The sequence below is a fragment of the Brachyhypopomus gauderio genome, chromosome 20, assembly GCF_052324685.1.
Source record: "Brachyhypopomus gauderio isolate BG-103 chromosome 20, BGAUD_0.2, whole genome shotgun sequence".
NCBI classification, from domain to species: Eukaryota; Metazoa; Chordata; class Actinopteri; order Gymnotiformes; family Hypopomidae; genus Brachyhypopomus; species Brachyhypopomus gauderio.
In genome coordinates this window covers 8,337,081-8,356,546 of record NC_135230.1, presented here as the reverse complement: position 1 = coordinate 8,356,546, position 19,466 = coordinate 8,337,081, and the positions used below count along the sequence as shown (strand labels likewise).

Below are 19,466 nucleotides of genomic sequence, written 5' to 3'. Positions count from 1 at the left end.
GGAGCAAAACAACGCCTTACTGATTGTATATTTCCATAACCGGATGTGTGGAGTGAGTCACATATTGTTGCCACAGGCACTGCAATGCGTCCTCCGGAGTTACTGTGTGATTAGCATGCGCAAGGAAAATCATCCATCACCTTCCTTAGTTATGCAAATACGCCAATCGCACTTTTGGCGGCACCCATATGGCGCGCTTGGTATGGAGTAACCGTATGGTTCTGTTGTTGTGTTACAGGTAATTCTCATGCTGACCAAGCTGGAAGACTACAACCTGGGCAGCGTGACGGAGAGCTCTTTGTGGAGGTGGGAACTCACCATCGGTCTCATTTAGCACGCGAGCATCCCACTCGTGTGAAAGGCGAGAGTGCGCGTACGAATTCATCTGTGACAGTGGTTATTTGTGGAAGGCGATTATGCAGTCAGTGTGTATAAGAACCCAGTCCTGTGGTAAAAGAAAGCAACCTGTTAATTTGAAAAGTTAGCATTTCAAAGTACATCCCTAAGATATTGGGCAACTACACAATTGTTGTTGTCCTTGACTCTGAAGACCTGCACATTTTATCAGAAATGAGACAACACCAATAGCAATAATTTATAATTATATTTATTTATTTACTTTTTTAAAGCTTGCACCCAATTGTTGGTAGGCCAGAAGACCAATTAGCAGAAGGCCTTCCTCAAAAAAGTTGACCATGTCAGTGTTAATTTTAGTCTTTCAGGTACAGTAGTTGTCACTCTGGGATACCTCTGTTGATTTCACTTTCTGTGGATGTTGTTTGACAAGTTTAATAACACTTAACAACAGCACTTATCGCTAGCAAACACATGAAACGGGGAACAGCTACAGGATGAGTCACACAACGACTGACCAGGATGATAGACAAGACGCTCTCTTAAATACACACGCAACAACGAGGAAGGAAGTGTGGCACATCAGGAACAGTTGGCAGGAATAACGAGATGAACGCACATAAACAGACTCACGTAGATACGGACTTACGTAAACACGCCGACAGATGCACACAAGGGAGGAATCAGAGCCTGTGATGTGACAATATCATTCATTTAAAATGCACAGATTTAGTAAGGCAAAAACAAATGATCCTTTCCAATAGTAACTATTCTGCATATCAGTAAAATGGCCACATCACTAAAATATGGTGGCTACACCCAGCAACCACATACTAGACAGAAAACATAATTATCAATAATAAAACATACTATTATAATTATATTAGTTATATTATCAGACAACATATTATCATGGTTTCCCTCCGTCCCCCCGGTGTGAGGATTCCCACTGTTTGTGTTCCCACCCCTTGTCTTTGTGTGAGCCATTGGTAGTATTATCATCACTGTGTATCTTTATGTCACAGACGTCAGTGTCGTATGTTTGCCTGCACTTTCAGTTTAGCTTCGCAATCCCTGTGTTTCACATTAGTCTTAGTTTTGCTTTTTACTTAGTGTCTGTTGTTTCTTCTTAGTTCCTGATTCCGTTAGGAACTAAACTGTGGCCTGTTTAAAGGTTTGGGGGATTTCCCTCTATCAATCAAAGATCTTCCTCGTCAATACATCTTGTCACACTACATCCCGTTACACATAAATGTTTTGAATTTCAGAACACTGTGACATGACGTGTGTTGATTATGACCCGTCTAACGATGGGGACCAGGGAAATAATGGAGACAGTCCGTGAAAATGACCAGGGTTGAATCAAAAAATTTATGAAGAATAATAAGGAAGCAAGAATTGGCAAATGACAGAAAAAAATAACATGCCTATGAAAGAGAGATGGTGTCATTTTTCTTCTCCCTTTTTGTCTCTGGATGTGGGGAATTTCTTCATGTGCTTTTTTGATGAAGATCTTTTCAAGCTCGTGACATTTGAAACCGATCTGTAAAAGTACATTCATATTGAGATTACTGGTTATTTCGTGCTGAAGGAAGACTTAGTGCTTCAATTACTGCAGAGTTCTATCCAGGAGAAACCACCTTAGAAATGATCTTTGACCTTGGCTTAATGTAACGTAGCTCGCGCTACGGAGCGAGGAGACGGACACAAACGCTGAGGAGAGCGAGATTTATTCAAGGGATTACCAAACTCAGAATCGGACAAACGGGCAGGGGTCATAGCAGGCAGGCAATCCAGACATGAAACACTAATCGACATAATGAACACTAGGAAATGAAACGGGAAAACGCAGAACGACTGAAACAAACAGAAGACACAGGGCAACTGGGCAGCAAACGGGAAGTACTCACGAGAACAGGAGGAACAACGCACAAAGCAACTGAATAGACAAAATCACGGATAACCAGACTGGGGAAATACAGGGATATATGGACAACGAACTAACTAGACACAGGTGACAAGGATCAAGACACGGGTGTGGTAGACAGACAGAGACCGGGGCAACAAACAAGCAAGGCGGGGCTAACGGGTAAGGAACGAGGACACCGAGGAGAGGGGGGCGTAGCCATACGTGACACTTAAATAATTACCCTAAATCAGCTTTGGTTTGTGACCCATTTGAGAAACCAATTCATGTACCAAAAATGTTTTTAAAGATTAAAAAAAATTCTGTGTGCCTGAAAGGGTTAAATTTGTTTATATCTGTTCTGGATGAACAAAAATTAAAGCAGTTATTCCATCCACTAACAAAAACTGAATAATCTGCTGATCAGTTGGTTAGCTATAATCTGCTGATCAGGTGGTTAGCTATAATCTGCTGATCAGGTGGTTATCTGTGATTCTTATATGGATCATCCAGTTGAGATGTGAATACCCTCAAACTGAAAGGCAGGGTTCTGCAGTAGTACGTCTGTATGAAGTTAGGCTCATACAGTAGTTATGGAGGTAACACTTTTCTTTGTTCTCTTTTGGGATCCATACTATCTCCAGGTTGTTTAAATATACACAATGTACATAAATATACAGTCATATTTGTTGTTATGATAATTTCCTTACAAATCAACTGTGCTGTATTTGTGCTGGGTTTTGATGAGATTTTGCCTTTCGAAAGTGTGTTACTCACTGATCATGAAAAATAGCCTAAATTGAATGAAGAATTAGGCGATTGCCAAAAATGAAACAATTAGCATCATGTAAATGACCCTCACTGGTAACTGGCCCTGACCAACTGTAATTCATTATTCGTGCACTTTTGTCAAGTGTTCTTTTAGAAAGCATCCGAAAGGTCTCAGCCTCAAATGTCATCACGTCACCCCCCCGTTCTTTAACTACGCCCAGGCTCACAGCACCACGTTATGCAGATCCCTCCTCCGAAGCGTGGCTCAACGACGTTTAAGCAGAACCGATGGGGTGTTAATAGACTGATAATGCCACATTGCCCCGTTAATGGTGCGTCCATCATCCTGCGACTCACTCCCGCACTCCGTCCAAACATGCTCCCTATAGACCACGTAGCTCATAGCCCACTGAGGGAATTATTTATGGTCGCAAGAGTAGAGAGCGGAGGAGAAGCTTTAAAAAGCCTCAAACGTAAAGGCTTAGAGGCCCAGTGGCGTTCACGTGTATGCAGTCACATGAAAGCTGGACCTGTGTGTTAGCGACATAAGTAGGAGACCGGCAGTGTGGGCTTTCCCTTAGCCCTGTTACTATTATTTAGACAACCTCATTGGACCGTGATGGCAAAGCAAGCCTTTCCTATCCAAGCTAGGGCGTTGTTGTAGTGCTTAGATGTGCTCCAAAGGCCGCTGACCACAGTAAATCAGATGGGGTAATAGAAGCTGTAGAGGCCAGTGACGGTCCTTATATGGTTTACAACTTACTGTACGTGTGAGGTTTGCTTAGTTGTTTGGGGGAGGGGCAATGAGAAGGAAGATGGAGAGATCTGAGAATGGAGAAGAGGAAGTGACTCCACCCACAGCGGGAGCACAGTACAGCCCAGATGCATACCATACACTCTGGTCAATTAATTTGCAATAGTCCACGAAGCTGCCATCTAACTCACACACACTCACAATTAATTCGATAGGCCGCACCACAGTCATTCAGCTGGCGACCTGGCATTAAATCTTCCCACAACTGAAAGCTGATTAATCAAAATGCAATACGAAATAGAGTTACTTCCCCTCTGAAGATGAGGAAAAGCTGTTAATTAGTTTCTGTTATATAGCATGGTGCTACCACTTAAAGCAGAGTGCCCTTGACTTAATGGATTATGCTTTAATATATCACCATAGAATAACACTAAAATATGTGTCTAATCAAAGCAAGATGACTGCTATCTGAAATACACCTGCCGGGCGCGTGTGAGTCATGCATTCTAGCCCATCATTTCTATTTTACATCTAAATTTAGATTGTAAAGCAACATGTTTTTTTTCATGTTACAGTGCTCTGCCCTGGCATATTTACATGTAATCTTATTTATCCTGTTTATTTAAAGTGTCATAATGCTTTATGGTGTAACCATGTGGTTAGCTTTAAACATCTGTTGATCTGTGGCTTAGTCAAAATACATACATTTAGCTCAGATGCATAAAACTGGCGTTACTCTAAAAAGGGTCATTTTGTAAAAGGGCTCTGAGTGGAACAGATGCTCTGAAGTGGAGAGAGGACACACACACACACACACACACACACACACACACACAACACACACACACACACACACACACACACACACACACACACACACATTCATCAGTAGACAGTGTATGAACCTCCTGGGGAACAAACCTAAGCCACTGGGGGTCTGGTCAGCGTGCGCTCTGTGCTCGGCAACGCTTCATAAAGTTCTAGCCGTGGAGCTGCTGCATCTGTCCAAGGTAGACGGCAGGTGACCCTGAGCCAAGCGTGCAACACCCGTGCAGTGAAGTGGTATCAGAACATGACTGAGCCAGTGCCCCACGCTCCCCACCATCTTAACACAGGCACAGCATCCGTGAAGAAGCCCGTGCCGAGCTTAGCGGCGGGCCCAAAAACGCTTCAAAGCGTTGCGTGCTTTCGGAAAAGACCTGACAACCTTGCTGTTGTCCAGCACAGGAATGAAAGCCCGCTCCCTCGGTGCACCCCCCTGAACACACACACCCCCCCCACACACACACACACACACAGTGACCTTCGCTCTATAAGAAGGAAAGCATGGTCATTCATGAAAAGCACCACGGGTTTAAGTACCAAAATAAGTGCTTATTACAGCCAGTTCAGCGGGTGAATCCTGTGAAAGTGAAGCTTGTCCTTGAACATCACTCCCCACGTTTCACTCCCCACAGCCTACTTTTTCACCCACTTCCCCACAGATTCTTGGGGGGCCATTTCAGGAGCTTCGAGGGGGAAATAGGAGGGATGGTTGCCCAGGTCCAGGTGAACATTGTTAAATCACATGCCTTGTGAGATGGGCTATGAGACGCTGATCAATAGAAAGATGATGTAATTTTCCCATAGACCAATGTGACCCCTATGGCAACGTGCTGCTTTGGTCATGAATCACCTCCAGCAATCTGGGTCCGGAGTGAAAGTGCTGTATTTCACGGGCTCTATAACCATTTCATTATAAATCCCGTCAGGAAAAGGACCCGCTAGAGTTGGCTATTTATTGATGGACCTGGCAGTGGTTGCTCTTTTATGCTGATCCGAGAGCAGTTTTATAATGTCTTCTCGTGATTGTGGCCTAAGGTACAGGAGGAGTCTGGTTTTAGGTCACAGTGAAAGGGGTCTCATCTTATCGCCTGAGAATTTCTGTGTGAGTACGTTTCGACCCAGTGTTTAAGAGACACGTGAGCGTGAGAAAAACACGTGGGCATAGGACAACTACTTATATCAAGGCCATTTTTTTTTATCCATGCATCTGATTGCACTTAAGAAGACATTTTGATTAAGTCTGAACTCATCATTCTGTTCTCCTCTATCACATCTTGGGTGAACCCTTGATTAGGGTGCCTTGTCCCAAAAAAGATGTGAAGTGGCAGTTTATAAAAGTTGTTAAGACTTTGAGGAGTTTGAGATGCCAGCTCTCAACAGAACACAAATTTCACATTAGTGCTTTGACCAGCATTTTAATATTTTATATTGCCTACTAAAGGATTTTCACTAGGGTTGCAACGGTATGAGATTTTCATGGTATGATAACCGTCTCAGAAAATACAGCGGCATCACGGTTATCACGGTATCACCGTTTGTTACATATATTATTAAAAGATACACTGACCCTTGAAGAAATTACAACAAAAGTTTAATGAACTATTTATTGTAGAAACCTGGAACTATTGTATACAAAATGTCTCCTTTAAAAAAATAAGCTGTACACCTGTTTATATAAATACTGCAAAATTAGAGAAACCTAAACCATGGATTTCAATAGGCCTACAACTATTTAAGTTTAAATTATTTAATATCTGATAAACTGAGCCTGGGTCAGTCTGATCAACAACTGTTGTAAACGTCCGTTTTACTGCCAAGTTAAAATCCAGATACTGCAGAAAGAGGATTTATTTCTGACATGATCCTCACAATAGAGATTTCGATTCTAAGGCTTTCACACAGAGTCTGGTTTTAACATATGAAAAACAGGCACGTCATAATTTGAAAATGAACGCACAGCGTTTATACTTGGCGCGTCACATTCTTTGCAGTGTTGTCACATTCTTTGCAGTGTTGTCCAAAACGATATGTGGTAGTTTAAAGAAACACCCCTCAAAAACAGGGGAATGAACATTTACCTGACGAACTTTAATGTTGCTTTGTGTTTCAGGTTTGAAATGTGCTGGAATTTATGCTAAAGTACTTGAACATGCTTGAAATTGTAACTACTTCGTTTCACAACAAATAGCTGTCTGACTGAACAGGGGTGGGTTTCCCGAAACGTTCGTAGCACTAAGTACTTCTTAACCTCGTAGGTTTCATAAGAGGTTACGAAGTACTTAGCGCTACGAACGTTTCGGGAAACCCACCCCAGTTCTCTTGTATTACGTTAACAAATACGAGCCTCTTGTAATTCCAGGATGAAACATGAGAATGTGAAAATGTTAAGATTGGGCATTTTGAAAATAAACAACCATTAAATAATGTGATGAAAAAGCAAATTATTTAAAATCATTTCGAGTATATGTATAAATATTTAACTTACTTAAGTTTAACGTGCTGGGAAATATTGAACTGGACCTTGAAAGTGATAAGTGGCGTACAAGTGCTTGAATTCCACCTTGTAAAGGTGTATGAACCCTGCAAACATTACTGTTCATGTGGCGCTCGCAAAGTTACAAACTTCAAGAGGTGCACAACCTCGCAAATCAACAGCGCACGAGGCCCTCACGCACGGGTGGAGCCACCGTGATTATGTCATTTTCGCCGCTGATTTTAGTTTAGCCTTTTTTTTGTTATATTTTTTTTAAAGTCTCGTAATGGATGAAAAGCGTGTAGTGGAGGAGCCAGCAGTCAACAGTGTGACAGCAGTGAGAGGTGCGGTAGGAATGACAGACGGGTTTAAAGTGGGGGTAGGACAACATCAGGGATCAGCCCTGAGTCCCTTCATGTTCGCAATTGTCATGGACAGACTGACGGACGAGGTTAGGCAGGAGTCCCCTTGGACTATGATGTTTGCTGATGACATTGTGATCTGTAGTGAGAGTAGGGAGCAGGTGGAGGTGAGCTTGGAAAGATGGAGATATGCTTTGGAGAGCAGAGGAATGAAAGTGAGCAGGAGTAAAGCAGAGTACATGTGTGAGAATGAGAGGGCAGACGGTGGACAGGTCCAGTTACAAGAAGTTGATTTGGTGAAGGTTGACGAGTTTACGTACTTGGGGTCGAGAGTACAGAGTAATGGAGGAAGTGAAAGAAGAGAGTGCAGGCAGGGTGGATGGCATAAAGTGTCTGTGGTGATCTGTGATAGAAGGGTGTCGGCTAGAATGAAAGGAAAGATCTATAGGACAGTAGTGAGACCTGCTTTGTTGTATGGACTGGAAACAGTGGCACTGACAAAGAGACAGGTGAGGGAGATGGAGGTGTCTGAGATGAAGATGTTGAGATTCTCATTTGGAGTGACGAGGAAGGATAGGATCAGAAATGAGTTTATTAGAGGATCAGCACATGTAGCATGTTTTGGAGATAAAGGTAGAGAAGCGAGATTGAGATGGTTTGGACATGTACAGAGGAGGGAGGAGAGGTATATTGGTAGGAGGCAGACATGTGAACAAGTCACTAAGTTGCAAGTAACAAGTAAGACAAGTATGTCTTCACAATCAAGTCTCGAGTCAAGTCCCAAGTCAATACAGTCAAGTCTCGAGTCAAGTACCAAGTCAATACAAGCGAGTCTCGAGTCAAGTCCCAAGTCTTAAACTTCAAGTCCTAGTCAAGTCACCAGATGTAATTTCAATATTTAACCCAATTGATACAGTTGATTATTAGTATATTAAGTTAGTCAGACTAACTAACGTTAGGCGTTTAAGTGTTTCGGTTCGCTTGAGTGAGATGTCGTCGCAACTGTCGTCACCTACACCCCCGTTCGCCTCAGTGACTTTCGTCCGTCCATCCGTCCCCCCCGGTATCCGCTTTCGAATTATCGTTAATGCAGACCGCACCAAGTCAAGTTGTTCATGTGGACCCTTGTAAAAGTAAATTTTCGACCCCTGAGTTATCACATCCCAGCTAGCTAGCTAACCATTATAGCATTATGTTAAATATACATACGTTGCAGAGACTTGCTTTAGTTTGTGCAGCCTCAAATGTCGAACAAAGTTTGAAGTGGTTGCATCTCCATCTCTTATCCTGACTCCACATGTCTTGCATGTCGCAGTTCTTCTTTTATTCACAACAGCATAATCTTTATCATTGAACAGGATAATTTTTGGGAGCATGTTGCTTGTCATCTCCGCACAAATTCAATGCTGCCCCCCCTCCCCCTCTCCCTCGATCGGCTGCAGAACTTCACCTGTAGTTAGGTTACGGATAAACTGAGCTGAGCAGTTCACATTTTACAGCACCATTTAATACAAAATGATCCAGTTATGTGATTCTATATTACTTATTTATTATGTTAAAATAAGGATTTCAAGTCTTTTCAAGTCTTAAAGCTCAAGTCTGATTCCAAGTCCAAGTGAGTAAAGGTTAAGTCTAAGTCAAGTCGCAAGTCTTCAGTGATGTTGTCGAGTCAAGTCACAAGTCCAAGTCATGTGACTCAAGTCCACACGTCTGGTAGGAGGTTCTTGAGGATGGAACTTCCAGGCAAGAGGAGGAGAGGTAGACCTATGAGGAGGTTTATGGATGCAGTGGTAGAGGATATGAGAGTGGCTGGTGTGTCAGTGGAGGACACTCAGGACAGGGCCAGATGGGAATAAACGGGAATTACCGTAAGAAGAAGATGAGGAGGAGCCAGCAGGGAAAATACACTAGTTCCTGGCTTCTCTGGAGACACACACACAGGACACAAAAGTGAGATAATAAATTAGATTTTTTTTTGCCGGCGTGAGAAATCGGAAGTGTGGCGTGAGAGCGTGTGAAGACGGTCAAATGCGTGTCTCACGCTCAATGCCTGACAGTTGGCAACCCTGCACATACATACAAAGACAAAAAAAGAAAAAAGTAAACGTTTCGAAAATTTTAAATAAAAAATCATATACAGGCAGTTGCTTTATTCTGTTTGACTAGTTCAGCTGTCTGCAGACACTGGGCAGCTGTTCATGAAAAATAATAAAATTACTACATTTTATTAAATTATTAAATGTCTGTCTGTCTATCTGTATTCAATTATATAGTCTATCTATATCTATTATATATAATAGATAGAGAGAGTGAGAGAGAGAGAGAAATATTAATTTATGATTATTAAAATGAATTCATTATTCAGTGCAGCCAAGTTTTAATTTAAATCTAGTTTAAATTAACATTGACATATAAAGAGTGTCACGGATGAGTGTGTGTGGAATGGGAGGCTGAATCTCGAGTTGACGAGGCCTGAATGGTTTTAATGAAAATGAAGGCAAGCTCATAAATACATGCAGTTACACACCATCCATACAACACAATCCAGACAGCAAAACAACACAACAGACCATAATGAACTAGACGCAGTAATGTGGTGTGTGTACACAGGGTAACACTGGGGAACAGGAGAGGGGCAGCTAGGAGTGATCAACACAGATGAATGAGTAATTAAGAGGCACCAGTGTTGTAACAATCATTTAAATAACTCAGTTATTCAGTTTTATAATACCTCAAGTCCACACTAGTTTAATTTATGCAGTTTTCTTTTTGATGGTTTACGGTACTTTTATTTTGTCACCGCTTAAAAGAATGTTTTGATTTGACTTAAAGGGAGCGCGTGAATCACTTTCAGTTAATCTGCGCTAATGCGAACACGACAAAATAACGGAAATCTGTGAGTGGTGAAATGGACGCATGGATTTTAAAATTTAGCCCCTAGCTGGAACGGGAACAAGGTATTTGATTGATTAAATTTGTGTTTTGAAGTTCGTGTCTACCGTTATAAAGTATGTATTGTTTTATATGTATCCTTAAACTCATCTATACAAGTTGTAATGTTCGCTAACTGCGATGCTAACGAGGCTACCGTATGTTTAAACTGGGTTTTCTGTCACGGCAGTAGTGTCAGTCAACCTAACATTTTCTTTTTCTGTGCCTTTAATTAATCTACAGAAACTGGTTTTTGTTTGTTTGTCTCACATGAATAATATTCATTTCGTTTTTTATAGCTCTTACGGTGTGTTTGTGAAACCACGGCATTAAAATCTTCATAAACCATCAGTTGGCTTTACCGTCTTTTCTGGCTGGGTGGCTACAGTAAGAGCTTCACCCACATCGACCCTGACGGCTGCGATCTACTGCAACGGTGTCGCGGAGGGATCTTCATTGAACTGTGTTGCTTCGCCTCCCGCTGTTTGTTACAGTGGGCTCATCGCCGTGCAGCAATACATTCTTAACGGTTTTAACGGTCTCTCCTACACCATATGGAACAGCAGCCTAAAGGACTCGGTGTAACGGTCAGTTACGGACACGATATTGCAAATCAGTTAAAGACCCAATACTGTGAGTAAAATGGGCAAAGGGAAGAACTCTTCAAGGCAAACTAAATGAATGATATGCATGGTGAATATTTCACACTCACATCTCTTGATTAAGTGAAATTCAAGTAACATACATCTGAAAGTATTAATGGATGTTTGCATTTAAAGACATTATTGTAGTTTGTTTCCATGGAAGTCTAAGTGTTGAGAGTAATTTAATACTGAATTAGTTCATCAAGCATAGTATTACAGCACTGCATTTTCTATTGGTGCATTTTCCATATACAACATTGGTGTATAAGGTTTTGTTATTTACGTTGAGTGTTGTAGGTAGTGCTGCCTTCTCTGTTTTTTGTGTTAAATCGTATTGCCTCCATTTCACTTTAACTGCAAGCAAATAACCAATTCAATGTTAGGTAATTCAGATGTAGGAGAGCTTGAGGAGCAGGTTGACAGTCTTCAACATGTAGCCCAAGATCAGATGGTCATGTTTCTTAAGGCTCCAGAGACATCTGAGGAACATTACCTTCAAGGAGAAAGTTTAAGCAAAAATGATTCTCAAGAGAAACCTCATGAAGCAGATGTGGAACTGCCATCACAACGTCACTCCGTTCGAGCACGATGTCCTACTGAAAAAATGCGTGCCTTTCAAAGGGAGGAAGCTGAGAAAAGAGAAAAGAGGCTGCTCTCCCGGTATGACCAGTGGAAAATCCAAGCACGCAAGGCAAGAGAACAGCTAATGTCAGATATTCCAGAGAGTCAGTTAGGACTTCTCATCGACACATTGGAGAAGGGTAAGGATGACATAATGAAAATGTTTTTTGAAATTCGCGACATTATCACACCTACAGCTGAGTTAAGGCGACGAGTAGATGCTTGTGAAGCTGTCACAAAGGACATTGTCAAAATTGCATACGAGAGAATTGCTGGAGTTGATGGCGAGTTTAATGCAGAACATGAAAAGGGTCGTCTCCAGGAGCTGCTTGACCATGTCTATGCACATTCAATCTATGGCTCAGTAATTTCACAGAGGAGCTCTAAATCGGGCCTCCATTCCATTGCCTCTTCGGTGGTAGCGAAACGGGCAGATGCTGCAGCAGATCTGGCAGCAAAGGAGGCAGAGTATGAAATGCTGCTAGAAGAAAGGAAGCACAGGGAGATAATAGAACAGCAACAAAGAGCTCTAGAGGTTCAGCGTCATGAATTGGAGCGATTACAGGCAGAGAGAGAGCTAAAGGCAGCAAGAGCTAGGTTGGAAGCTTATAATGAGGAGGCAGCTCGAGAAGCAATCACACATATTGACTCCGACCATAGGAACAAGGTTAAAAGGGAAACAAGTGCAACAAATCCGGCAGCTGTCTGTCAATCCAATGACGCAATGTCTCCCCTTGCGGAGGTATCCCTCCTGGCCCAGGCCTTTCAAGATAATATGGCATTAAGTAGACTTCCTGTTCCCGAACCATTTGTGTTTGTCGGAGATCCAATTCAGTTTCTTGAATGGAAATCCTGCTTTCAGTTCCTCATTGACAGAAGATGCATCTCTCCTGGTGAAAAGCTGTTTTATTTAAAGAAATATGTTGGTGGCCCCGCTCGCAAAGTGTTAGAGGGCACCTTCTATAGGAATGACAGGGAAGCCTTTCAGGATGCGTGGTCCAAGCTGAACCAGCGATATGGACAGCCATTTGCAATCCAAAGAGCCTTTCGAACAAGACTTGCCAATTGGACAAAAATTCAGTCAAAGGATGCTTTAGGGCTTAGAGAACTGTCTGACTTCCTGAGTTCTTGCAAGGAAGCTATCCCCTATGTCAAGGGTCTTGAAATACTAAACGACTGTGAAGAGAATCAAAAGATTGTTCAAAAACTTCCTGACTGGGCAGCCTCACGCTGGAACAGACAAGTTACTCAAGCCTTAACTGAAAGGCAAGAGTTCCCTACGTTTGAGGAATTCGCGGCTTTCATAGCCATGGAAGCAGAAGTCGCATGCAACCCAATCACCTCCTTTCATGCACTCCATTCCTTAGATTCCTCCTCTGATAAACGCAATCCTAGAGAGCATAAAAAGACCAAAGCTCATGTCCTCAGCAGTCAAGTTATTACAGACACTGAGAGTCAACGGTCTTCTAGAAACGGTGAGAAGCCCCCTTGTGTACTATGTCAAGATCATAGACACAGGCTTCATGGTTGTCCTAAGTTCACAGCCATGTCATTGGAAGAACGGCGGAACTATGTGAAGGAAAGGAAGCTGTGTTATGGTTGTTTGAAGGCTGGTCATAATGCAAAGGAGTGTCGTCGTCGTCACACCTGCGACACCTGTAAAAGGAAGCACCCCACATGTCTCCATGATGACAGTTATCAGAAGAAGGAAACTTCCGCGCCTTCTTCTGACTCTTCTCGGGTCAATGCAACAGAAACTGCAACTTCAATGTCACTCAGCATAGCAGGAGAGAGCACTCTGAACACATCCATGGTTGTACCAGTATGGGTGTCAGCAAAGAGTAATCCATGTAGAGAAAGGCTAGTATATGCACTTTTAGATACTCAAAGTGACACCACCTTTGTTGATCATGGTGTAAGTGACATACTACAAGCTGAGAAATACCCAGTGAAACTTAAGTTGACTACCATGAGTGGAAAGGGCATGATTCTCCCAAGTGAAAGGGTATTGGGACTTCGTGTAAGAGGCTATAGCTCTGCCGAATACATTGAACTTCCACCTACCTATACAAAGGATTGCATACCTTTGAATTACATGCATATTCCTACCTGTGAGACAGTCAGTAAATGGGCCCATCTTTCAGAAATAGCTGATGAAATCCAACCACTCAAGGACTGTGAAGTAGGGTTGCTGATAGGCTACAACTGTCCTAGAGCATTGGCACCAAAACAGGTTATTTTGGGAGGGGATGATGAACCATTTGCCATTCGAACAGACTTGGGTTGGAGTGTTGTAGGGCGTTCTTCACCCACGCTTGACTCTCTTCCTCTCACCAACTTGTGTCATCGCACCTCTGTCAAAGAGCTACCTCTTGTAACTCCTACAGAGGTAATCCGTGCTTTAGAATCTGACTTCCAGGATGGAACGAAAGACAGTAAGACAGTGTCTCAAGATGATGTCTTGTTCCTGAGCCAGTTAGGGGAGAGTATACGGAAAAATAGTGAGGGTCACTATGAAATGCCTCTTCCCTTCAAAAGGAGACCCAGTCTACCAGACAATAAGAATCTGGCAGTACTGCAACTTAACCATCTAAAGAGGAAACTGGCAAAGGACAAGAAGTATAAGGAACACTATGTCAAGTTTATGGAGGAGGTCATTAGTAAGGGAGATGCAGAGGAAGTCCAAGACACTGGTGTTGAAGGTGAAAAATGGTACATCCCACACCATGGCATCTACCACACGAAAAAACCTGACAAACTTCGAGTAGTGTTTGACTGTTCAGCGAGTTACAAAGGAACTAGCTTGAACGACCACCTTCTCTCTGGACCTGATTTGCTGAACAATTTAATTGGTGTTCTCATTAGGTTTCGTCAACACCCTATCGCATTAATGTGCGATGTGGAAAGGATGTTTCACCAGTTCCACGTACATGAAGCTGACAGAAACTTTCTGCGCTTTCTTTGGTGGAGCAATGGCGATTTCAACACAGTGCCCAAGGAATTCCGTATGAGGGTACATCTGTTTGGTGCAGCGTCTTCCCCAGGCTGTGCCAACTATGGGCTGAAATATCTGGCTAAAGAGAACAAGGACCTTTATCCTCTTGGCGCTCAGTTTGTCACAAGGGACTTTTATGTAGATGATGGGGTCGCAAGTGTGGGTAGCATTGATGATGCCATTCAACTCGCTAGAGAAGCTCAAAAGCTTTGTGCCAGTGGTGGTCTTCGACTGCACAAGTTTGTGTCCAATAATAGAGCGGTCTTAGATAGCATACCGCCATCAGAGCGGTCAGCGGATGTTGGGAACCTTGATCTAGCCTTTGATGACTTGCCATTAGAGAGAACATTGGGGATCCAGTGGGACCCACAATCTGACTCTTTCAAATTCAGCATCAGTCTTAAAGGACAGCCTGCAACTCGCCGTGGAGTTTTATCCACGGTTGCGTCGCTGTACGATCCCTTGGGATTAGTAGCCCCATTTGTCCTTAATGGGAAAAGTATACTTCAGGAGGCATGCAGGCGTGGCACTGGCTGGGATGATGACTTGGGGGATGAGCTTCAATCTAGATGGGAGGGCTGGAGATATGATTTGGCCAATCTGGACCAGGTCACCATATCTCGTAGTTATGCACCACACGGGTTTGGTAAGGTCACTAAGACTGAACTGCATCACTTCTCTGATGCAAGCACAAAGGGTTATGGGCAGTGTTCCTATTTGAGGTTTTGCAATGAAAGGGGGGATGTGCATTGTGCCCTTGTCATTGGGAAATCCAGAGTAGCTCCTACGAAAGTCACAACTATCCCAAGGCTGGAATTAACTGCTGCAGTTGTTTCGGTGAAAATGAGCAACATGCTCAAAGAGGAATTGGCATCCCTTGAGGCAGAGGAGTTCTTCTGGACTGACTCCAAGGTGGTTTTGGGGTATATTAAAAACGAGGCAAGGCGTTTTCACACATTTGTTGCAAACAGAGTCCAAAGGATACATCTGGGCTCAAATCCTCGACAGTGGAGATATGTCGCCTCTAATGAGAACCCTGCCGATCATGCCTCCAGGGGCCTTACCCCCAAGGAACTTATGACATCTACGTGGTTCACGGGTCCAAAGTTCTTGTGGAAAGAGGAATTTCAGCTGCCAGCAGATGTGACTCCAGAGCTGGAGTTAGGAGATCCTGAGGTGAGAAGAGCTCGATCTCTGAGAACCCAAACATTAGAGCAAGGAAACATAATTAGTCGTCTTTCCAGGTTTTCTTCTTGGTCCCGAGCCGTTAGAGCTGTAGCACGGATTCTCAGATACATCAACAGGAACAAATCAAAGAGCCTTACTACGATGGAGGAAAGAGATAACGCGGAATACCTGATTATCAGGAATCTACAGGGGGAAATATTTCAAGAGGAGCTGAGCATCCTGAGCAGAGGTAATCCCCTACCATCCCACAACAGGTTGCTCCGTTTAAATGCATTCATTGACAAGGATGGGATTCTTAAGGTGGGAGGAAGATTGGGCAATTCATCTCTTGCCAACTCCTTTAAACATCCCACAATTCTCCCCAAAGACCATCATATTACGAGATTGATCATTGCTCATAATCATGAGAAGGTTGAGCATCAAGGTAAAGGTTTCACCCTTAACCAAATAAGAGCAAACGGCTACTGGATTCCAGGAATTAGTCGTGCAGTAGCAGCTTATATTCATCACTGCATAACCTGCAAAAAACTAAGAAAACCTGTAGAAGAGCAAAAGATGGCTGACTTGCCTCCAGAACGCATAGAACGCTCCGCTCCCTTTACTTACAGTGGGATGGACTGTTTCGGCCCATTTGCTACAAAACAAGGACGAAAGGTGCACAAGCGATATGGTCTGCTCTTCACCTGTTTTTACTCAAGGGCAATCCACATCGAGATGCTCGACGATATGTCAACAGACGCCTTCATCAATAGTCTTCGATGCTTTATTGGCATCCGCGGTGCGGTGCGACAAATAAAGTCAGATCAAGGGAGTAACTTTGTGGGAGCAAAGCATGAGTTCACTGAAGCTCTCAAAGAGGTGGATTCAGAACGCATAGCTACATTCCTTGCAGAGAAGCAATGTGACTTTATCATGAACGCACCCTGTGCCAGCCATGCTGGTGGTGTCTGGGAGAGGCAGATTAGGACAGTGAGAAGTATCCTTCGGTCAACAATGGCGCTGTCTTCTGACAGACTGAACGATGCATCTTTACGGGCCTTTTTGTATGAAGCAATGGCTATTGTGAACAGTCGCCCACTTACAGTGGACAATCTCTCAGATCCTAACAGCCTTGAACCCCTAACCCCCAACCATCTCCTTACCCAGAAATCTGACAGAGCTTTACCTCCACCTGGTGAATTTGTCAGAGAGGACATATACGGAAAGAAGAGATGGCGGCATGTTCAGTACTTAGCTGAGCAATTTTGGAGCCGATGGCGCAAAGAGTACCTTACTACCATTGCAACAAGGCAGCGCTGGCATTCACCAAAAAGGAACATGCAAACTGGTGACATCGTACTGATAAAGGATGATGATCTACCTAGGTGTGAGTGGCGACTAGGTAGAGTTTCCGAGACCACTCGTGATAAGGACGGGTTCGTTAGAAGAGTCAAAGTGCACTTGGGTGACAAGCAGCTTGGTAAGAAGGGTGAACGCCTAAGTAAGTTGTCAGTCTTGGAGCGCCCAGTTCAGAAGCTAGTCCTGTTGCAAGAAGCAGGTTGAACTCTGATCCTCCGCTCCTCAAGCTCTTATTTCTGCAAACCCATTTGTAATCTAGTGATTTACCTTCCTACTGCTTTAACTTACATTGTCACACATACATAGGTTAGGATCACACTGGAATCATTCACGCTTTCCATAATCTTCAAGTTCTGTTAGAAATCATTAATGATTGGTGGGAGTGTAACAATCATTTAAATAACTCAGTTATTCAGTTTTATAATACCTCAAGTCCACACTAGTTTAATTTATGCAGTTTTCTTTTTGATGGTTTACGGTACTTTTATTTTGTCACCGCTTAAAAGAATGTTTTGATTTGACTTAAAGGGAGCGCGTGAATCACTTTCAGTTAATCTGCGCTAATGCGAACACGACAAAATAACGGAAATCTGTGAGTGGTGAAATGGACGCATGGATTTTAAAATTTAGCCCCTAGCTGGAACGGGAACAAGGTATTTGATTGATTAAATTTGTGTTTTGAAGTTCGTGTCTACCGTTATAAAGTATGTATTGTTTTATATGTATCCTTAAACTCATCTATACAAGTTGTAATGTTCGCTAACTGCGATGCTAACGAGGCTACCGTATGTTTAAACTGGGTTTTCTGTCACGGCAGTAGTGTCAGTCAACCTAACATTTTCTTTTTCTGTGCCTTTAATTAATCTACAGAAACTGGTTTTTGTTTGTTTGTCTCACATGAATAATATTCATTTCGTTTTTTATAGCTCTTACGGTGTGTTTGTGAAACCACGGCATTAAAATCTTCATAAACCATCAGTTGGCTTTACCGTCTTTTCTGGCTGGGTGGCTACAAGTGTAATGACTCGAGACTGGGCGTGGCCTGTGTGATGGGCGGGACTTGGGTGGAGCACAGTACAGGACCTTGTGGTGAACACCATCACGTTGGGGAGGACGCACGTTAGGGGAACTGTCCATTTTATAATAACAAGGACCAGTTGGTATTTGTCCTATGGGTTGCCATGTGACGAATTAGACAAATTAGCTTCATTATGTAGTGGATCAGGATTTCACGGAGCAAAGTGCATGTTTTCAATCACAAATTATTACTATCCCTCTCCTTCTCTCCCTCTCTCTCTCTCTCTCTCTCTCTCTCTCTCTATATATATATATATATATATATATATATATATATATATATATATATATATATATATATATAATCTCGCTACAGTTTTTGTGTGTGTGTATAAAGTCTGTGGAGTAGAACAGTGTAGAACAGTACAACAGAGTAGAACAGTGTAACTCGGATTGCTTTAGCTAACTGCACATATGTTTGACCATCCTGCTTTGTCTCTTAGTGGCAGGAGTTCAGAACCACAGTAGTGTCAGGCTACGATGGGTACAGGCAACCTCTGGGTCACACCCGCTGAACTTGATTGAACATGTTGTGCTACACAGTAATTTCTGCATGCATGTAATTGCATTGTAACCACCTAACACGAAAAAGTCCCCTCAGTTTAAATGAGCAATTCCTTATTTATGCACATGCATGACAAATTAAATAATTCTATGTACCCTTTATAAAAACAACACAGGAGCCAAATGGTTTTATCGCATGCACGATCTTTCCCCGTCTAAAATGGACGGGTGGGTATTAATCGCAACAACTAATTCGTCACGGCTTCATCAAGTCTTCTCATTAAATTCCAGGTCAACGGACTATGGAACCACTTACGAGAAGCTTAATGAAAAAGTGGGGGTGAGGACCATTCTTAGTTACTTGTACGTGAGTCCCAACAACAAGAGAAAGGTAAGACATTTTTTTAAATTATTATTATTGCCGTACTAACACAGACTTTGCAGAGCCCGTGTAAAATTTGTTCTTGTGTGAATATTGCATGAATTTATTTCCAAAAAATATTAATAGTTCACACCAGCAAGTGGTTTTTATTTAGAATTGTAGTCCTTCAACCAACAAACACTTTACATGTGTGGGAGCCTCTTTGCAAGCACAGGAAAAGCATCCACGCATGGCCCCTCAAGACAGGACACGTGCAGGACATATGCTGGACACACGCAGGACATAAGCAGGACACACGCAGGACACATGCAGGACATAAGCAGGACACACGCAGGACATAA

General features: G+C 42.8%; 1 protein-coding gene and 1 long non-coding RNA gene across 3 annotated transcripts in view; one reads left to right on the top strand and one right to left on the bottom strand.

Moving 5' to 3' along the window:
• Positions 1–19,466, top strand: part of sorcs1 (sortilin-related VPS10 domain containing receptor 1) — a 149,466-nt gene that overhangs the window by 63,831 nt on the left and 66,169 nt on the right. For both annotated transcript variants that reach the window (XR_013122592.1, XM_076982918.1), the window contains exons 2-3: positions 239–306; positions 19,035–19,134. Coding sequence is in view for 1 of the 2 variants with exons in the window: in XM_076982918.1 (XP_076839033.1) it covers positions 239–306; positions 19,035–19,134 (168 nt within the window). In the remaining variant the exon portion in view is untranslated. The remainder of the gene's footprint in view (positions 1–238; positions 307–19,034; positions 19,135–19,466) is intronic.
• Positions 1,771–2,294, bottom strand: LOC143484376 (uncharacterized). Its single transcript, XR_013122624.1, has 3 exons — positions 2,265–2,294; positions 1,995–2,067; positions 1,771–1,897 (listed from the first exon to the last, which is right to left on the bottom strand). It is a non-coding gene; the product is annotated as an uncharacterized LOC143484376 (long non-coding RNA).